The sequence below is a fragment of the Crinia signifera genome, chromosome 19, assembly GCF_055691185.1.
Source record: "Crinia signifera chromosome 19, ASM5569118v1, whole genome shotgun sequence".
Taxonomy (NCBI): domain Eukaryota; kingdom Metazoa; phylum Chordata; class Amphibia; order Anura; family Myobatrachidae; genus Crinia; species Crinia signifera.
In genome coordinates this window covers 118,520,485-118,542,903 of record NC_139226.1, presented here as the reverse complement: position 1 = coordinate 118,542,903, position 22,419 = coordinate 118,520,485, and the positions used below count along the sequence as shown (strand labels likewise).

Genomic DNA, 22,419 nt, shown 5'->3' with positions numbered 1-22,419 from the left:
TCTATACAGAGAGGCAGAGGTACCGAGGTCATGGCCAGCAGCTCACACAGAGCTGGGCATGCCCCATAGTGGCAAAATTGTGGTGTGGCTTCACAATTTAGGGAGCAAGGGGGGGACACCTAAGCTTTCACAAACTTACCCTAAGTTTAGTTGCCTGGATGCTGGTGGTTGACTTCTATTGTGCAGCAGATGTATAACGTGTTCTTATTGACTCCTTGAGAACCATACTGCACATAACACCAAAACGGGTGCATGTTATTACAGCATTCGGGAATATCCAGCAGCTCACTAGGACCTCAGCTGGATCTACAGTAGAACTGGACTGGATTTGTGTATCTCAGTAGCCCTGTGCTGCCTTGTTACAGTGTATATAATCTCTCATTCTATTGACTGCTTTTATGGCTACTGATAGTAATGGAACTAATATGATCTCACACAGATAGCATACGACCGGTGTGTCTACCACAATATGAGCAGGACCTCCCGGCAGGCTCTGAATGCTGGATCTCAGGTTGGGGCCATACTCAGCCAGACAACAGTAAGTATTAGCAATACATAGCAAAAGTGAACATTTTAGATTATCATATTTATTATCTGTTAAATAATCTAGATAGAATTAGTGCATATTATATTAGAGTGTGTGGTCAGTGCCTGGATCTGTATAGTCAGTCTTTAACCCCTTCCTGACACAGCATGTTTTTGCCTTCCTGACAGAGCCCTTTTTTTCAAATCTGACATGTATCACTTAAGTGGGGATAACTTTTTTTTGCTTTTACTTATCCCAGTGATTTTGAGATTGTTTTTTCGTGACACATTGTACTTCAAGTTAGTGGTAAATTTTCGTCGATACAGTCTGTGTTTTTTTGTGAAAAATACCAAAATGTCGGAAAAAAATGGAAAATTTAGCAATTTGCAAAATGTTAAATTTTCTGCTTGTGAGACAAATAATCATACCACTCAAAATAGTTAATAACTAACATAGACCATATGTCTACTTTATGTTTCCATCATTATTTCAACTTCCTTTTAATTTTTTTGGACACTAGGAGGCTTACAATATGAATAGCAAATTTTCAAATTTTCAAGAAAATTTCAAACACTGATTTTTTTTAGGGACCAGTTCAGTTCTGATGTGACTTTGAGGGACTTGTATGTGAGACACCCCCATAAATGATGCCATTTCAAAAACTGCACCCCTCACAGTATTCAAAACAGCATTTTGGAAGTTTGTTAACCCTTTAGGTGTTTCACAGGAATTAAAACAAAGTGTAGGTGAAATTTCAAAATTTCATTTTTTTTGCAGATTTGCAATTTTAATACATTTTTCTAAGGAACACAGTAGATTTTACTAGAGAAATGTGACTAAAAATTGATTCCCCCAATTCTTTTGTTTTCATAAATATCCTATATGTGGCCCTAGTGTGCACGTTGACCAAACCACAGGCTTCATAATAGAAGGAGCACCTACTTGATTTTGGAGCCTCCTTTTTATGAGATTATTTTTTAGGCACCATGTAGGTTTCTAGGCACCATAAGATGCTAAAAGTTAGGAACCCCCCACAAGTGACCCCATTTTGCAAACTACACCCCTCAGGGAATTCATCTAGGGGTATAGTGTACATTTCAAACCCCCAGGGGTTTCACCAATTGTGGTACAACTGGGCAGTGAAAATGAAAAATTATTTTTTTTTACACAAAAATGCAGTTCTGGCTCCAAATTTGTCATTTTCACAAGGAATGAAGGAGACAACACACCCCAAAATCTGTGCCCCAATTTCTCCCGAGTATGGCAATGCCTCACATGTGACCAAAAAATACCAGTTGGGTGCATGGCAGGACTCAGAAGGGAAGGAGTGATATTTGGATTTTGCAGCACAGATTCTGGTGGAATGTTGGTGGGTGCTATGTCGCATTAGCAAGACCCCCAAAGCACCAATACAGTGGAACCCCCCCACAAGTGACCCCATTTTGCAAACTACACCCCTCAGGGAATTCATCTAGGGGTATAGTGTACATTTCAAACCCCCAGGGGTTTCACCAATTTTTATACAACTGGGCAGTGAAAATGAAAAATTACATTTTTTTACACAAAAATGCAGTTCTGGCTCCAAATTTTTCATTTTCATAAGGTATGAAGGAGAAAAAGCACCCCAAAATCCGTGCCCCAATTTCTCCCGAGTACGGCAATGCCTCATATGTAACCAAAAAATACCAGTTGGGTGCATGGCAGGACTCAGAAGGGAAGGAGTGATTTTTGGTGGTGGAATGTTGGTGGGTGCTATGTCGCATTAGCAAGACCCCCAAAGCACCAATACAGTGGAACCCCCCCACAAGTGACCCCATTTTGCAAACTACACCCCTCAGGGAACTCATCTAGGGGTATAGTGTACATTTCAAACTCCCAGGGGTATCACCAATTTTGATACAACTGGGCAGTGAAAATGAAAAATTACATTTTTTTACACAAAAATGCAGTTCTGGCTCAAAATTTGTCATTTTAACAAGGAATGAAGGAGAAAAAGCACCCCAAAATCTGTGCCCCAATTTCTCCCGAGTACGGCAATGCCTCACATGTGACCAAAAAATACCAGTTGGGTGCATGGCAGGACTCAGAAGGGAAGGAGTGATTTTTGGATTTTGCAGCTCAGATTCTGGTGGAATGTTGGTGGGTGCTATGTCGCATTAGCAAGACCCCCGAAGCACCAATACAGTGGAACCCCCCCACAAGTGACCCCATTTTGCAAACTACACCCCTCAGGGAATTCATCTCGGGGTATAGTGTACATTTCACACCCCCAGGGGTTTCACCAATTTTGATACAACTGGGCTGTGCAACTGAAAAATTACATTTTTTACACAAAAATGCAGTTCTGGCTCAAAATTTTTCATTTTCACAAGGAATGAAGGAGACAAAGCACCCTAAAATCTGTGCCCCAATTTCTCCCGAGTATGGCAATGCCTCACATGTGACCAAAAAATACCAGTTGGGTGCATGGCAGGACTCAGAAGGGAAGGAGTGATTTTTGGTGGTGGAATGTTGGTGGGTGCTATGTCGCATTAGCAAGACCCCCAAAGCACCAATACAGTGGAACCCCCCCACAAGTGACCCCATTTTGCAAACTACACCCCTCAGGTAATTCATCTAGGGGTATAGTGTACATTTCAAACCCCCAGGGGTTTCACCAATTTTGATACAACTGGGCAGTGAAAATGAAAAATTAAATTTTTTTTACACAAAAATGCAGTTCTGGCTCCAAATTTTTCATTTTCATAAGGTATGAAGGAGAAAAAGCACCCCAAAATCTGTGTCCCAATTTCTCCCGAGTACGGCAATGCTTCATGTGTGACTAAAAAATGGCAGGACTCAGAAGGGAAGGAGTGATATTTGGATTTTGCAGCTCAGATTCTGGTGGAATTTTGGTGGGTGCTATGTCGCATTAGCAAGACCCCCGAAGCACCAATACAGTGGAACCCCCCCACAAGTGACCCCATTTTGCAAACTACACCCCTCAGGGAATTCATCTAGGGGTATAGTGTACATTTCAAACCCCCAGGGGTTTCACCAATTTTGATACAACTGGGCAGTGAAAATGAAAAATTACATTTTTTTACACAAAAATGCAGTTCTGGCTCAAAATTTTTCATTTTCACAAGGAATGAAGGAGACAAAGCACCCCAAAATCTGTGCCCCAATTTCTCCCGAGTACGGCAATGCCTCACATGTGACCAAAAAATACCAGTTGGGTGCATGGCAGGACTCAGAAGGGAAGGAGTGATTTTTGGATTTTGCGGCTCAGATTCTGGTGGAATGAATGGTGGGTGCTATGTGGCATTAGCAGGACCCCCGAAGCACGGTGAAATGATGAACCTAATAATCCATAGATGTGTGGTATATTTTAAAACACTCCTTTATACATAGGCCGGGTTTGTCGGGGCAAGTGTCACACTGGAAAATAGTTTGCTTTCTTATTCCCTTTTTATAGCAAACTTTGCACCTTTTTTGTGTCCTGCCCTTTTTTCCAGTGGAGGGGATTTCATCAGGAAAATGCTGCCCTGGTACAATACGGGGGCCAGTACTAGAAGTACTGGGGCCCTCTGCCTGCTGGTTCCCAAATATTAGGCCCTTTATGACTTCCTCTTGAAAGTGCATAAATGTCCCCCTCTGGCCGGTAGAACGGAATAGCACGTAAGCGTTATACAGTGCCATCTGGATGATATACACGGCCAGCTTCTTGTACCAGATTTTTGTTTTCCGCAGGGCACTGTACAGCTTCAGTACCTGATCTGAAAGATCCACTCCGCCCATGTACCTATTGTAATCCAGGATACAATTAGGTTTTGAGGTGTGGGTACTGGTACCTCGTACAGGGACGGAGGTGGTACTGTCTCCGTGAATTGTTGTCAGTATAAGGACATCCCTCTTGTCCTTATATTTGACCAACAACATATTTTCGGTGCATATTCCCCTGCTTTCACCCCTTCTCATTACTTGGGCAATGTGCGTTTTTGGGAGGCCTCTTTGGTTCTTGCGCACAGTACCGCAAGCTTCTGTACCTCTTGAACCAAGGGCCTTAAACAGGGGGATGCTGGTGTAAAAGTTATCCACATAGAGGTGATAACCTTTATCCAGGAAGGGGTGTACTAAATCCCAGACAATTTTTCCACTAACACCTACGAGGGAGGGGGGGCATTCTGGCGGTTCAATTCTTGAATCCTTCCCTTCATATACCCTAAACCTGTGGGTGTACCCTGAGGTGCTTTCACACAGCTTATACATTTTTATGCCATACCTTGCCCTCTTACTGGGAAGGTACTGGCGGAATTTAACCCTTCCTTTAAAATGTATAAGGGACTCGTCTATGCAAATGAATTTATCTGGGATGTACATCTCTTCAAATTTGGCACTGAAGTGATCAATGACCGGCCTGACTTTGAATAGCCGGTCAAAGGTGGGATCATCTCTGGGTGGGCACTGTGCATTATCGTTGTAATGCAAAAATTTAAGGATTAACTCAAAACGATTCCGGGTCATGGCCATACGGTAAAGTGGGGTGCTGTACAGAACATCTGTACTCCAATATTGCCTAATTTCTGGCTTTTTTACTATGCCCATATGAAACACCAGACCCCAAAACATCATCATCTCTACTGCATCTACAGGGGTCCACCTAGCAAATGATGACGTGGGGTTTTGAGCAATAAACTGCTGGGCATATAAATTAGTTTGGTCCACCATTAAATTTATAAAATCATCAGAGAAAAATAATTTGAAAAAGTCAATTTCTCTGAGACCTGTTGAATCAAATTGGATTCCTGGGATGGCCAAAAACTCAGGAACCTGGGGCTCAAAATTGTCTGGTGGTGTGGTCCATACGAGATCAATTATTGGGGGGGGGTCTCAGCTGCTCTACGGGGGCGTCTTTGAGGGGGTCCCTCATCACTAGAGGAGGAAGAGGAGCTTAAGATGAATCCTTCAAATTCCCCGCTTGCCTCACTGGCTGTGTCAGAATCAGAGGCAAGCATGGCATATGCCTCCTCCGCTGAATACATTCTTCTGGATGACTGGGATGACATTTGGGATGACATTTGGGATGACATTTGGGATGCCATTTTTATTTTTGTGTTTCTGGTAGTGAAATGTTTCAACACGTGTATAGTGTAGGGGGGGTACAAACTTTATTTCAATGTAGTATGTAGTGTGTAGTGTGTATGTAGTGCAGAAAACAAAAAAAAAAAAAAGGTCCTGCGCCAAAAATTGAGCACAGATGTTGGTCAGTAACGTCCGTCACTGAACAGCGCTCAAAGGCAACAGGAATTTGATCAAAAAAATTTGATCAAAAAAAATTAAAAAAAGACCCCACAGCACCCTCAAAAAAAAAAAAAGGTGATCAGTGATGCGACACTGATTACCAGTGAGGGGCAGCAGGTGCACAACCTTTGGTGCAACTGACAGTGCAACTGGCAGGTATATATTAAAAAAAAACCCTGCACCCCCAAAAAGTTGCTGATCAGCACAGATATACTGATCAGCACAAAAGGGGGGGGTAGCAGACACAAAATATAGCACTCTCTATCACTCTCTGTCACTATCTCTCTCTATCTATCTCTCTCTATCTATCTATCTATCTCTCTATCTCTCACTATCTCTCACTATCTAACACTCTATGACACTGCAGCAGCAGCACTGACAGTTATATATATATAAAAAAACCCTGCAGCCCCAAAAAGGGGGGGTAGCAGACACAAAATATAGCACTCTCTATCACTATCTCTCTATCTCTCTATCTCTCACTATCTATCACTATCTATCACTCTATGACACTGCAGCAGCAGCACTGACAGTTATATATATAAAAAAAAAACCCTGTAGCCCCAAAAAGGGGGGGTAGCAGACACAAAATATAGCACTCTCTATCACTATCTCTCTATCTCTCACTATCTATCACTATCTATCACTCTATGACACTGCAGCAGCAGCACTGACAGTTATATATATAAAAAAAAAACCCTGCAGCCCCAAAAAGGGGGGTAGCAGACACAAAATATAGCACTCTCTATCACTATCTCTCTATCTCTCTATCTCTCACTATCTATCACTATCTATCACTCTATGACACTGCAGCAGCAGCACTGACAGTTATATATATATAAAAAAAAACACCCTGCACCCCCAAAAAGGGGGGGTAGCAGACACAAAATATAGCACTCTCTGTCACTATCTCTCTATCTCTCTCTATCTCTCTCTATCTCTCTCTCTATCTCTCTCTATCTCTCTATCACACTGCAGCAGCAGCAGGAAGTCACAAGAAGTCAGATCCAGGAAGCATCCAGCACGCTACAAGCAGTGATCAGGTGATCAGGTAAGGTATTTGCAAGGATCAGGTAAGTATTTGCAAGGATCAGGTCAGTATCACGGCAGATAGGCACGGTGACCGCTCTGCACGCAATTCCAGACCGGAATGGCGTCTGCAGCGCAGTCACCGTTAGTTTAAATGTCGCGCCTTGGCTGTGATTGGTCCGTGGGTCCCACGGACCAATCACAGCCTTGGGGGCAGGTGGGGTGAGGTGTCGTCGTCACCGATGACCCCCTCATGTCCCCTGACGCCCGGCGGTGATTGACACCTGTGTTACCGAGCGTCTGATTCGCTGGTAACACCGGAAAACGCTGTGAATGGCTGTTCACACTGAACAGCCAATCACAGCGATCGCCGACGGGGGGGGCGGCATCGCAGCCCCCCCTGGGCATGCAGGGACATGTCTGCTGTCAGGGACAGCAGACATCGTCCCTCTGTCACTGCGTCTCTAGACGCAGTGACAGTTTAAAGTCATGACGTACATTTATGCCATGTGTCGGGAAGTACATCCCGACCATGACGTAAATGTACGTCAAATGTCGGGAAGGGGTTAAAGGGTTTATTATTATTATTATTATTATTATTATTATTATTATCCCTTAGTTATATGGTGCCACAAGGGAACCGCAGCACTCACTTGCAGAGTACATAAACGAATAAGCAAAACCGTGAATCAGCAGAGGGCACTGGAATAGGTAGCGGCACACTAGCCTACCTGACCCTCTCCTTCAGGGAGAAAATGCTCTGTTCCTGGACTTCCCTGGTAATGTAGGATTGCCATCACCTGTGGTGACACCTTTCTTATCAATTACCTAACTTCCCACAGATGATGGCAATCATACATTACCAGGGATGTCCAGGAACAGAGCATTTTCTCCCTCATGGAGAGGGCAAGGTAGGCAAGTATGGGTAGCAGTGTGGCAGAAACCACAGGATCTGGTGCCATCAATGATGGTTTTATTAAGAGAAGGAAAAACACATGAGGGAAGAGGGCCCTGCTTCTGAGAGCTTACATTCTAAAGTAGCGTATAGTCTACATGCAGAGGGTGTAATTTTGCTTAACAATAAACAGATGGTAAGATGATAGGTGTGTCCTGGTTTAGGTTCCAATGGATGAATTTGTAATCCACAATGTAAAAATATGAAGATGATCTAGGCGGAGGGACTCTCAGCTTTTTCAAAGGTCAAAAAGGTGAAAAGGCTGGGAGTCCCTCAGTGAAATGCGTCAGCCGCACTGCACCCCCTCTTACATCATCTTCCTATTTTTACATTGTGGATTACAAATTCATCCATTGGAACCTGAACCAGGACTCTATTGGACACTGCCCATGCTAGGGTCGGATTGAAGCCACCATAAAGGACAGCATTCCATCGTCACTCCTAAAGGGGACTCATCCATCTGCTGCAAGCCATACAGCAACAATTACCCCACCATACGTGAGTGTGAAATAATAACTGTCCATACCAAGCTTCTCATTTCCATTGAGCCCAATAGGAACAGGATCCATACTAAGGAAGTTAAGAGGGGTGCTATTTCCTATCAAAGTGCATTGATCACAATTTATTTATTGCATAACTTTCTCCTTTTTTAGAAATCTATTTGTATAGAGATGTTATTGTATGTCAATTTTTAGCATGTTTATTTTGTGAACGTAGTTTTATTAATAAATTGTATATTAAAAAATGCTATTTAGCAATTCATTCCTCATAGTGAAGTGGAACACTAATTGGGGACCACGAGCACAGGTGTCGACACAAAAACAGTAAAAAACTCTACCTTTTTGCATGTGTCAACCTTTTTCCAGCCTTGGTTTCAGTGACGGAACTTGTGGGTGGTTGGCTCAGGTGGGTGAGAGAGGGTGACAAGGAGAGACAGAGTGCGGCAGGGAAAAACAATGGGTGATGGGAAGAAGGTGACAGGGGCAGCAGTGGGCCCCTTAGTCTTCAGGGGCCCCGGTGCACTGCACCTGCTGCACCAATGGTAGATCCGCCTCTACTTGCGCTTGTGCATGTTGACCTTTTGGGGTCTACCTGCTGTACCCCATCCAGTAAGGAGCAGGCTATCTAGAAGTCATCTAAAATATGGGTACTCTTTACTTAGAACGGCGCCCACGATTTTGATCGTGGGCATCGTTAGTAAAAAATCGCTGGCATCGCGGGCATTGAATGCACTAAAAAATCGGGTGCGACGCGACCGACGCGATGCCCGCGATTTCCCATAGGGAACAATGTTAAATGTCTCAATTGACCAGATTTTCCTGTTCAATGCCTCAATTGACCCGATTTTTCCATAGGAAACAATGTTAAATGGCCCACAGAGGCCAAATAGGCACCCTGAAGTGTGAAATGGCCCCCACAATTGTTAACGCCACCCCATGATCAACGTGAACCCGAAGCATGGCGATAGTGGGGGTATGAAAAGGTCGTAGGACGCGTACCGCCGCCGCTCGCCACGCTTCAGGTTGACGTTGATCGTGGGGTGGCGTTAACAATTGTGGGGGCCATTTCACACTTCAGGGTGCCTATTTGGCCTCTGTGGCCCATTTAACATTGTTTCCTATGGAAAAATCGGGTCAATTGAGGCATTGAACAGGAAAATCGGGTCAATTGAGACATTTAACATTGTTCCCTATGGGAAATCGCGGGCATCGCATCGGTCGCATCGCACCCGATTTTTTAGTGCATTCAATGCCCGCGATGGGCGCCCTTCTAGCTAAAGAGTACCAAAATATGTTATCAGTTGTCCCATTCAACCTCTGAATACTTTGCTAAACATTAACTCCATAATGACTCCATACATCATCTGGGGACTGCTGCATGCTCTAATACACCGGAGATAGCCAGAACATTTCCTGCATTAGAGGCTTGATAAATAGCCTCTTTAGGGCGTGTAATGATAATCGCTGATGTGTCTGCACGATTACTGGTGCATATATAGGGTTGATAATCAGTCCCTTAGGTGTTACGCAGTAATACTGCTTAAATACTGACATCCGATATAGATGAACAGTGTCAGTTTTCTAAGACAAATAACGTATAAGCAGAAACGTGAGGCAGTATAATCAGGCTGTGGTAGGTGACAGCTATCGTGTCTCTTATTTAATACGCCATTCCTTTCATGTTTTAAGCCAATTACATTTGTAAAGCCGCATAAACATTCAGCTGGTATACACTGACTGTGTTCCTTCCTCATCTACACCCCAGCACCAGCTCCGTGCAATTTCTCCTGGGGCCTCTCTGTTTGTGAATGTTTAAAAATGTATTTTACCTTCAAAGAACAGCGTTCAGGATTAAATGTCAAGAAAACGTAGGTTAAAACCACTAATTAGTACACTCCTATAAATTTGATCAACGTGCCCTGTCTGCCTGTTCACAGATCAGCGATAATTGAATTGCTCACTGTGGGACAGGAGCTGAAAGATTTCAAGAATGTTCTCTGACATCCCCATGCATGTAGGGACATAGTTCCTTGAAATAGCAGCAATCTCCCTCTCTCCCTCATTAGTCTAGCAATCTCCCTCATGTCACCTAGCCCACATTACACTGTTACATTTTTGGGAAAAAGGAACGAGAGACAGATACATTTACATTAAATCATCAGCACCATTTCTAAGCACTTTTCCAAGTATAGTATCTCTTACTAACTGCTTTGGGGCTCATCTACATTTGGATATAAGTCATTTCAAAAGATTCCTTTCAGATGTAGCAGTACACACCCACGCTTCTAGGTGCCACGTTCACAATCTCTTTTCACAATCGCTCCATATATGGAACTAGACACGCCCTTTGGGTGGAGCATGACACGTGGCCCTCAATGGGGCGCTGCACAAAATTATATTACCAACTATAATCTCCCTGAAACTAGTTTTCAAAAGTAGGCAAGTATGTGTAGGGAACAGAGACAAGGATCATTCAGATGGGGCGTCCCGTACATTGCTAAATGCAGGGGAAGGAGAACAGAACTGTATTAAAGATTATGTAGTTTGAAATGTTCCCACATTACAACTACATAATGATTGACTATTTAGACACACTTATTTACTGCTGAAATATCACCTTTGCAGCAAGGGATAGTTATTTAGAGGATTCCAAATACAAACATTATCTGCAAAAGTTTTCTTGAATATCGTGTGCTCTGTCAATCAAATATAATATGCCGAAGTCAATTGTTAGACACAGCAGGGGGGGTCGCTGTAGCTTTTCTGTTACTACGACTATGTAAAATAGGTGTCAAATCAAGCAAAATTTATGTTCTTTTTCCTCTGCTCTTTGAACCCTTAGAATATGTGTGTGTTACACGTTTGCAGATAATTGGCAGCCTCAGAGCTCGGAGAATTGCAAAACCATGTGACTGTGCATTTGGACAAACTACGCAGCAATGCAAAGGGGGAGGGGGAGGGACATTCATTTATTTATTATATATATGGTAAATACCGGCTGCTCTGGCATTGTAGCCCGCAAAGGCTGGACATATGTATATTTACACTGCAATTAAGGGTACATTTACTAAGATGGGGATTCTATTGAAGATGGGATATTGCCCTATTATATTCTAGAAGGTGCTAAATAAATAAATCAGAAGTAGAATCTGATTGGTTGGTATGGGAAACATCCTATCTTCAATAGAACTCCTTAGTAAATTTACCCCTAGGTACGTACACACTGGCCAGTGTGTGCGAGCGATATATGTTTAAATGCCTTCGTCCAGATAGATCACGTCAGATCTGCAACACATCCACTGCCCGATATATCTCGCATCAGCACATCATCACCACTGTACAGCTGAGCCGGGAACCGCCGGTGATTGACAGGTCAGTGGGCGGGCGCATGCAAATGTGCCTGCCCACTTGTGATGTCAGTGCCAACGGATCGGGCAGTGTGAATGCTCAAATATAAGTGCCTGGCTCATACCAGGACATATGTAGAATATTGGGCAGAAGCGCCCTGAAGATTAACGTTGGTAGATGCAGATTGGATTTGCATGTACAGTAGATCCATGCAATTCTGATAGACATTCCTAGGCAGTGACTTTGGGAACCTGGCATAAAGACATAATTCCAGGGACACCAATGCCCAAATTCAATCGAACATCAACCAAAGGGTTGCTCAGAAGTTTGATTGCGTGACCAATGTTTCTGTGCACCGTGGTGGGCATCTCAGTAGACAGCCCATGTGGCATTAGCATACATTTGCAGTAGTGGTTGTGACATAAGTTTCAGCCTCTTTGTTCTGGCATCCACTTCTGATCAGGCCCCAAATCTCCCTGCACATGTTACATCTGCCCCACCTATAATGCAACATGGTTTTACCACAGTTATTAATTTTCTTTCTCTTCTAACGGTGAATCGGCCTCATATAAGATACCGTAGAAAATAAAATTGTAATAACTATTTTGATATATGTATTTCTTCCATTGCTTAGCAAACATGCCCCGCAGTCTGAAGGAAGCCATGGTTCCGCTAATAAGCACTAAGAAATGCAACAGTTCCTGTATATATGCTGGTGACATCACTCCCAGAATGCTCTGCGCTGGATACCTTGATGGAAAGGTTGATGCTTGCCAGGTATGGCAAGAATATTCCAATTACACCTTTTTATTAGGATATTGGAAATGTTATGCCCAACACAAGAATAAATGTAACTATTGGGAGAAATAAAATCAATTTGCACAATAAAAAAATTCCATAACAGCATTTCAATGGATATTTGTCGACACACAAACACAGGCTGACAGACAGGTTATTTATTTATAAGAACTGTTTTCTTGTAAAATGTTCAATAAAGCACACATATTGTTAGACATTTGTTTAGGAGACTGTACAAAGTAGTGTAGAAAGAGGGCGGCAGGAGAAGGGGGACCATCTTTTTACGAGCCCAGCTTGTTGGAGGAGCCCGTTGTTCACCGTCTCCCCCATGCCAGCTGCAGAGAGTAACTTTGGGCAGAGCGAAAGAACTGACTCATGGTGGCCCATTACTGTTTAAGATTGGCTTTTACCCACATCTTCCCACATATTAAAATGCTTCAGAAGTGTAACTATGGGAGGCAACGGATTCATCTGCTGCCGGGCTAACAGCTCCCAAGGGGCACTACGCCTTCCCTGAGAGTTTGAATCAGTTAATTGAAAGCCGTCTATATTGCTTTTGTGGTTTACTCCTCCTCCTAACATCACACCCTGTATTAGAACATTAGAACCCATGACTTGTTTTACTGGAGACAGACACCTTACTGATTGAGGTATTTGGGGGGCAACTGGGACAAACTTACGCCACTGAAATGCTTAACATTGTTTTTATGCTAATAATCCTTCATCTATGTAATAAGCGAGAGAGAGAGAGTGTGTGTGGGTGTGGTGTGCGTGTGTGTGTGTTTGTATACATCTTTTCCTGTCCTTTATGCACAACCATAGTTTTGTTTATAGCTCCACCAAATTCGGCATGATGGTGTAGTTGACAAGGATTAGGCTTTTGCATATGTTTGTACTTTGTCAAGGTCATATAGATCTACTTGCTGGCCAACAACTAGGCCGTGGAGTCTCTGATTGAAACTTTAAGCAACTTAGATTTATAGGTTGATTTTGGTCGATGTTGGTCAATTTTGGGTGTCGATAAGGGCTAGAACACACATTTACTTCCATTTTAAAATGAATATAAAAATTAAACTGTCAGTAAATGTGTTTTTTAGCCCTGGAAGTCCAACATCAATTAAGGGCAACCTTAAATCGATCAACATGGTCCAAAATTCATGTCTACCAATGCTAAAAACTGCACTGATCTGAAGGCATACGCTGATCTCTACCAGCAGGGGGCAGGCAGAACTCCAACATGATCTACGATCACACCGCATACTCCTTATAATAAGTTTTTCTTTTTTTGGCACATAAGGGATGACACTATTACTCACTAATAATTTATATCATCAGATCAAACTGCTTTTACAGATAATACATACAGGAGTTTCTACAATATAAAAGTAAATTGGTGAGGTATATAACTAGTACTTCCACATATAGCAAATGTGGAAATCATTATTTAAACAGAGCGATAGGTGATTTTCAGTATTTGGCCTCAACGCCAAATCATCCAGCCATTTACAATATAATAACTATAGCCATGTATTGCATTTTGAAGAGACCGTCTGTCTTAGACTTATAGTATGACCTTCTCTGTCCTTGTCCTTGCAGGGTGACAGTGGTGGGCCCTTGGTATGTCAGACTGACTACACCTGGCGCTTAGTTGGAGTGGTGAGTTGGGGAATGGGATGTGCCGAGCCCAATCGCCCAGGCGTATACACAAAGATTGTATCTTTCTTAGACTGGATCCACGGCATCATTGAGGTAATGGCTAATTCCTGCGAGAAGTACCTCTAGAAATTCTACTTCTCTTCATGACCTCCATGGTATAAGACTTTCCTCTATTGCAGGATGACTAGATATGCAGAAGCATCAGCTGGACTAATGGATTCTTGTCCGACCAAACTTAGCAACTCATACACCATGTGGACTAACTCTCCAATCATTCTGCAGAGTATTCCCTGCTAGAGTAATGAGAAAGTCGTGAACAACGGGGCTGTGAAACCATTCTATGCATAATACGTATCTATCTAGCAGATTTATTTATTTCTCTAGGCAATACAGAACTGCAATACAGGAAACTACATGGAGCTGAAATACTGTAAGGTACAATGTAAGAGGCATAAATAGCCTACAGTATATCTACATTGTACTGCATTTAAGCCAGTGTTCACTGGTTTTCTTTTATGATGTTCTGTGGTGGGTAACTAATAGATTAAAAAAAAACCTTTCTTTAAGACCAATATCAAATACACCCGGACTGTATTTATTCTCTGAAATTAAAACAAGTAGACGTTGATACAGGCATATCCTTGGTTATATATCATAAATGGCCTGAACCTTGCAGTCTTAGTCACCTTTTATTGGTTTTCGTATTATTAGATTCAGAAAAAAATTGCAGTGTTGTACATTAACAATAAAGGGACATAGGTCTTGTAGCGAGTACAGTCGTACACAACATAGGTCTTGTAGCAAGTACAGTAGCACACAACATAGGTCTTGTAGCGAGTACAGTCGCACACAAAATAGGTCTTGTAGAGAGTACAGTCGCACACAACATAGGTCTTGTAGCAAGTACAGTCGCACACAACATAGGTCTGGTAGCGAGTACAGTCACACACAACATAGGTCTTGTAGAGAGTACAGTCGCACACAACATAGGTCTTGTAGCAAGTACAGTCGCACACAACATAGGTCTGGTAGCGAGTACAGTCGCACACAACATAGGTCTTGTAGCGAGTACAGTCGCACACAACATAGGTCTTGTAGCGAGTACAGTCGCACACAACATAGGTCTTGTAGCAAGTACAGTCGCACACAACATAGGTCTTGTAGCGAGTACAGTCGTACACAACATAGGTCTTGTAGAGAGTACAGTCGCACACAACATAGGTCTTGTAGCAAGTACAGTCGCACACAACATAGGTCTGGTAGCGAGTACAGTCACACACAACATAGGTCTTGTAGAGAGTACAGTCGCACACAACATAGGTCTTGTAGCAAGTACAGTCGCACACAACATAGGTCTGGTAGCGAGTACAGTCACACACAACATAGGTCTTGTAGAGAGTACAGTCGCATACAACATAGGTCTTGTAGCAAGTACAGTCGCACACAACATAGGTCTTGTAGCGAGTACAGTCGCACACAACATAGGTCTTGTAGCGAGTACAGTCGCACACAACATAGGTCTTGTAGCGAGTACAGTCGCACACAACATAGGTCTTGTAGCGAGTACAGTCGCACACAACATAGGGCTTGTAGCGAGTACACTCACACACTAAGAGAAGGCAGTGGAAATGGTTGGAGGACAACCATTGCTAGAGTGATGAGAAACTCGTAAACAACGGGGCTGTTGTGAAAACATTCTATGCATAATACGTATCTATCTAGTAGATTTATTTATTTCTCTAGGAAATACAGAACTGTAATACAGGAAACTACATGGAGCCAGTGTGTCCCTGGTTTTCTTTTATGATGTTCTGAGATAGGTAACTTAAAAAAAAAAAAAAAACCTTTCTTTAAGACCAATATCAAATAAATCAGGGCTGTATTTATTCTCTGAAGTTTAAACAAGTAGACGTTGATACAGGCATATCCTTGGTCATAGATCGTAAATGGCCTGAACCTTGCAGTCTTAGTCACCATTTATTGGTTTTCGTATTATTAGATTTAGAAAAAAATTGCAGTGTTGTACATTAACAATAAAGGGACATATGTTAACAAAACATGTTTGCTAAAGTGTATAATATAAAAAAAAGATATTTTTTTTTAAATTTATTTAAACACACAAACAATAAGTCCACTGGGATTTATCGTCTGACACACAAAGGAACAAAAGGAAGGGGGGGGGGAAGAGATGTAGAATAGGTCTTGTAGCGAGTACAGTCGCACACAACATAGGTCTTGTAGCGAGTATAGTCACACACAACATAGGGCTAGAAGAGAGTACAGTCGCACAGAACATAGGTCTTGTAGCGAGTACAGTCGCACACAACATAGGTCTTGTAGCGAGTACAGTCGCACACAACATAGGTCTTGTAGCGAGTACAGTCGCACACAAAATAGGTCTTGTAGCGAGTACAGTCGCACACAACATAGGTCTTGTAGCTAGTACAGTCGCACACAACATAGGTCTTGTAGCGAGTACAGTCGCACACAAAATAGGTCTTGTAGCGAGTACAGTCGCACACAACATAGGTCTTGTAGCGAGTACAGTCGCACACAACATAGGTCTTGTAGCGAGTACAGTCTCACACAACATAGGTCTTGTAGCGAGTACAGTCGCACACAACATAGGTCTTGTAGCGAGTACAGTCGCACACAACATAGGTCTTGTAGCGAGTACAGTCGCACACAAAATAGGTCTTGTAGCGAGTACAGTCTCACACAACATTAGGTTTTGTAGCGAGTACAGTCGCACACAACATAGGTCTTGTAGCGAGTACAGTCGCACACAACATAGGTCTTGTAGCGAGTACAGTCGCACACAACATAGGTCTTGTAGCGAGTACAGTCGCACACAACATAGGTCTTGTAGCGAGTACAGTCGCACACAACATAGGTCTTGTAGCGAGTACAGTCGCACACAACATAGGTCTTGTAGCAAATACAGTCGCACACAACATAGGTCTTATAGCGAGTACAGTCGCACACAACATAGGTCTTGTAGCGAGTACAGTCGCACACAACATAGGTCTTGTAGCGAGTACAGTCGCACACAACATAGGTCTTGTAGCGAGTTCAGTCGCACACAACATAGGTCTTGTAGCGAGTTCAGTCGCACACAACATAGGTCTTGTAGCGAGTACAGTCGCACACAACATAGGTCTTGTAGCGAGTACAGTCGCACACAACATAGGTCTTGTAGCGAGTACAGTCGCACACAACATAGGTCTTGTAGCGAGTTCAGTCGCACACAACATAGGTCTTGTAGCGAGTACAGTCGCACACAACATAGGTCTTGTGGCGAGTAATACAGTCGCACACAACATAGGTCTTGTGGCGAGTAATACATTCGCACACAACATAGGTCTTGTAGCGAGTACAGTCGCACACAACATAGGTCTTGTAGCGAGTACAGTCGCACACAACATAGGTCTTGTAGCGAGTACAGTCGCACACAACATAGGTCTTGTAGCGAGTACAGTCGCACACAACATAGGTCTTGTAGCGAGTTCAGTCGCACACAACATAGGTCTTGTAGCGAGTACAGTCGCACACAACATAGGTCTTGTGGCGAGTAATACAGTCGCACACAACATAGGTCTTGTGGCGAGTAATACAGTCGCACACAACATAGGTCTTGTAGTGAGTACAGTCGCACACAACATAGGTCTTGTAGCGAGTACAGTCGCACACAACATAGGTCTTGTAGCGAGTACAGTCGCACACAACATAGGTCTTGTAGCGAGTACAGTCGCACACAACATAGGTCTTGTAGCGAGTACAGTCGCACACAACATAGGTCTTGTAGCAAGTACAGTCGTACACAACATAGGTCTTGTAGCGAGTACAGTCGCACACAACATAGGTCTTGTAGCGAGTACAGTCGCACACAACATAGGTCATGGGTCCTCAAACTGCGGCCCTCCAGATGTGGTGAAACTACAAATCCCAGCATGCCTTGCCACAGTTTTCCTATAAGGGATGGTTAAAACTGTGGCAAGGCATGCTGGGAATTGTAGTTTCATAACATCTGGAGGGCCGCAGTTTGAGGACCCATGACATAGGTCTTGTAGCGAGTACAGTCGCACACAACATAGGTCTTGTAGCGAGTTCAGTCGCACACAACATAGGTCTTGTAGCGAGTAAAGTCGCACACAACATAGGTCTTGTGGCGAGGAATACAGTCGCACACAACATAGGTCTTGTAGCGAGTACAGTCGCACACAACATAGGTCTTGTAGCGAGTACAGTCGCAAACAACATAGGTCTTGTAGCGAGTACAGTCGCACACAACATAGGTCTTGTAGCGAGTACAGTCGCACACAACATAGGTCTTGTAGCGAGTACAGTCGCACACAACATAGGTCTTGTAGCGAGTACAGTCGCACACAACATAGGTCTTGTAGCGAGTACAGTCGCACACAACATAGGGCTTGTAGCGAGTACACTCACACACTAAGAGAAGGCAGTGGAAATGGTTGGAGGGCAACCATTGCTAGAGTGATGAGAAACTCGTAAACAACGGGGCTGTTGTGAAAACATTCTATGCATAATACGTATCTATCTAGTAGATTTATTTATTTCTCTAGGAAATACAGAACTGTAATACAGGAAACTACATGGAGCCAGTGTGTCCCTGGTTTTCTTTTATGATGTTCTGAGATAGGTAACTTAAAAAAAAAAAAAAAACCCTTTCTTTAAGACCAATATCAAATAAATCAGGGCTGTATTTATTCTCTGAAGTTTAAACAAGTAGATGTTGATACAGGCATATCCTTGGTCATAGATCGTAAATGGCCTGAACCTTGCAGTCTTAGTCACCATTTATTGGTTTTCGTATTATTAGATTTAGAAAAAAATTGCAGTGTTGTACATTAACAATAAAGGGACATATGTTAACAAAACATGTTTGCTAAAGTGTATAATATAAAAAAAAAATTTTTTTTTTAAATTTATTTAAACACACAAACAATAAGTCCACTGGGATTTATCGTCTGACACACAAAGGAACAAAAGGAAGGGGGGGGGGAAGAGATGTAGAATAGGTCTTGTAGCGAGTACAGTCGCACACAACATAGGTCTTGTAGCGAGTATAGTCACACACAACATAGGTCTTGTAGCGAGTACAGTCGCACACAACATAGGGCTAGAAGAGAGTACAGTCTCACAAAACATAGGTCTTGTAGCGAGTACAGTCGCACACAACATAGGTCTTGTAGCGAGTACAGTCGCACACAACATAGGTCTTGTAGCAAGTACAGTCGCACACAACATAGGTCTTGTAGCGAGTACAGTCGCACAGAACATAGGTCTTGTAGCGAGTACAGTCGCACACAACATAGGTCTTGTAGCGAGTACAGTCGCACACAACATAGGTCTTGTAGCGAGTACAGTCGCACACAAAATAGGTCTTGTAGCGAGTACAGTCGCACACAACATAGGTCTTGTAGCGAGTACAGTCGCACACAACATAGGTCTTGTAGCGAGTACAGTCGCACACAAAATAGGTCTTGTAGCGAGTACAGTCGCACACAACATAGGTCTTGTAGCGAGTACAGTCGCACACAACATAGGTCTTGTAGCGAGTACAGTCTCACACAACATAGGTCTTGTAGCGAGTACAGTCGCACACAACATAGGTCTTGTAGCGAGTACAGTCGCACACAACATAGGTCTTGTAGCGAGTACAGTCGCACACAACATAGGTCTTGTAGCGAGTACAGTCGCACACAAAATAGGTCTTGTAGCGAGTACAGTCTCACACAACATTAGGTTTTGTAGCGAGTACAGTCGCACACAACATAGGTCTTGTAGCGAGTACAGTCGCACACAACATAGGTCTTGTAGCGAGTACAGTCGCACACAACATAGGTCTTGTAGCGAGTACAGTCGCACACAACATAAGTCTTGTAGCGACTACAGTCGCACACAACATAGGTCTTGTAGCGAGTACAGTCGCACACAACATAGGTCTTGTAGCGAGTTCAGTCGCACACAACATAGGTCTTGTAGCGAGTACAGTCGCACACAACATAGGTCTTGTAGCGAGTACAGTCGCACACAACATAGGTCTTGTAGCGAGTACAGTCGCACACAACATAGGTCTTGTAGCGAGTTCAGTCGCACACAACATAGGTCTTGTAGCGAGTACAGTCGCACACAACATAGGTCTTGTGGCGAGTAATACAGTCGCACACAACATAGGTCTTGTGGCGAGTAATACAGTCGCACACAACATAGGTCTTGTAGCGAGTACAGTCGCACACAACATAGGTCTTGTAGCGAGTACAGTCGCACACAACATAGGTCTTGTAGCGAGTACAGTCGCACACAACATAGGTCTTGTAGCGAGTACAGTCGCACACAACATAGGTCTTGTAGCGAGTTCAGTCGCACACAACATAGGTCTTGTAGCGAGTACAGTCGCACACAACATAGGTCTTGTGGCGAGTAATACAGTCGCACACAACATAGGTCTTGTGGCGAGTAATACAGTCGCACACAACATAGGTCTTGTAGTGAGTACAGTCGCACACAACATAGGTCTTGTAGCGAGTACAGTCGCACACAACATAGGTCTTGTAGCGAGTACAGTCGCACACAACATAGGTCTTGTAGCGAGTACAGTCGCACACAACATAGGTCTTGTAGCGAGTACAGTCGCACACAACATAGGTCTTGTAGCAAGTACAGTCGTACACAACATAGGTCTTGTAGCGAGTACAGTCGCACACAACATAGGTCTTGTAGCGAGTACAGTCGCACACAACATAGGTCATGGGTCCTCAAACTGCGGCCCTCCAGATGTGGTGAAACTACAAATCCCAGCATGCCTTGCCACAGTTTTCCTATAAGGGATGGTTAAAACTGTGGCAAGGCATGCTGGGAATTGTAGTTTCATAACATCTGGAGGGCCGCAGTTTGAGGACCCATGACATAGGTCTTGTAGCGAGTACAGTCGCACACAACATAGGTCTTGTAGCGAGTTCAGTCGCACACAACATAGGTCTTGTAGCGAGTAAAGTCGCACACAACATAGGTCTTGTGGCGAGTAATACAGTCGCACACAACATAGGTCTTGTAGCGAGTACAGTCGCACACAACATAGGTCTTGTAGCGAGTACAGTCGCAAACAACATAGGTCTTGTAGCGAGTACAGTCGCACACAACATAGGTCTTGTAGCGAGTACAGTCGCACACAACATAGGTCTTGTAGCGAGTACAGTCGCACACAACATAGGTCTTGTAGCGAGTACAGTCGCACACAACATAGGTCTTGTAGCGAGTACAGTCGCACACAACATAGGGCTTGTAGCGAGTACACTCACACACTAAGAGAAGGCAGTGGAAATGGTTGGAGGGCAACCATTGCTAGAGTGATGAGAAACTCGTAAACAACGGGGCTGTTGTGAAAACATTCTATGCATAATACGTATCTATCTAGTAGATTTATTTATTTCTCTAGGAAATACAGAACTGTAATACAGGAAACTACATGGAGCCAGTGTGTCCCTGGTTTTCTTTTATGATGTTCTGAGATAGGTAACTTAAAAAAAAAAAAAAACCCTTTCTTTAAGACCAATATCAAATAAATCAGGGCTGTATTTATTCTCTGAAGTTTAAACAAGTAGATGTTGATACAGGCATATCCTTGGTCATAGATCGTAAATGGCCTGAACCTTGCAGTCTTAGTCACCATTTATTGGTTTTCGTATTATTAGATTTAGAAAAAAATTGCAGTGTTGTACATTAACAATAAAGGGACATATGTTAACAAAACATGTTTGCTAAAGTGTATAATATAAAAAAAAAAAATTTTTTTTAAATTTATTTAAACACACAAACAATAAGTCCACTGGGATTTATCGTCTGACACACAAAGGAACAAAAGGAAGGGGGGGGGAAGAGATGTAGAATAGGTCTTGTAGCGAGTACAGTCGCACACAACATAGGTCTTGTAGCGAGTATAGTCACACACAACATAGGTCTTGTAGCGAGTACAGTCGCACACAACATAGGGCTAGAAGAGAGTACAGTCTCACAAAACATAGGTCTTGTAGCGAGTACAGTCGCACACAACATAGGTCTTGTAGCGAGTACAGTCGCACACAACATAGGTCTTGTAGCAAGTACAGTCGCACACAACATAGGTCTTGTAGCGAGTACAGTCGCACAGAACATAGGTCTTGTAGCGAGTACAGTCGCACACAACATAGGTCTTGTAGCGAGTACAGTCGCACACAACATAGGTCTTGTAGCGAGTACAGTCGCACACAAAATAGGTCTTGTAGCGAGTACAGTCGCACACAACATAGGTCTTGTAGCGA

At 43.2% G+C, this 22,419-nt stretch overlaps 1 protein-coding gene across 2 annotated transcripts in view; it reads left to right on the top strand.

Moving 5' to 3' along the window:
- TMPRSS5 (transmembrane serine protease 5) overlaps positions 1–14,514 on the top strand; it is a 63,077-nt gene extending 48,563 nt beyond the window's left edge. For both annotated transcript variants that reach the window (XM_083162010.1, XM_083162009.1), the window contains exons 10-13: positions 440–538; positions 12,276–12,418; positions 14,036–14,188; positions 14,275–14,514. In XM_083162010.1, coding sequence (XP_083018136.1) covers positions 440–538; positions 12,276–12,418; positions 14,036–14,188; positions 14,275–14,283 — 404 coding nt within the window. In that variant the 3' untranslated portion in view covers positions 14,284–14,514. The remainder of the gene's footprint in view (positions 1–439; positions 539–12,275; positions 12,419–14,035; positions 14,189–14,274) is intronic.
- The last annotated feature ends 7,905 nt before the right edge of the window (positions 14,515–22,419 follow it).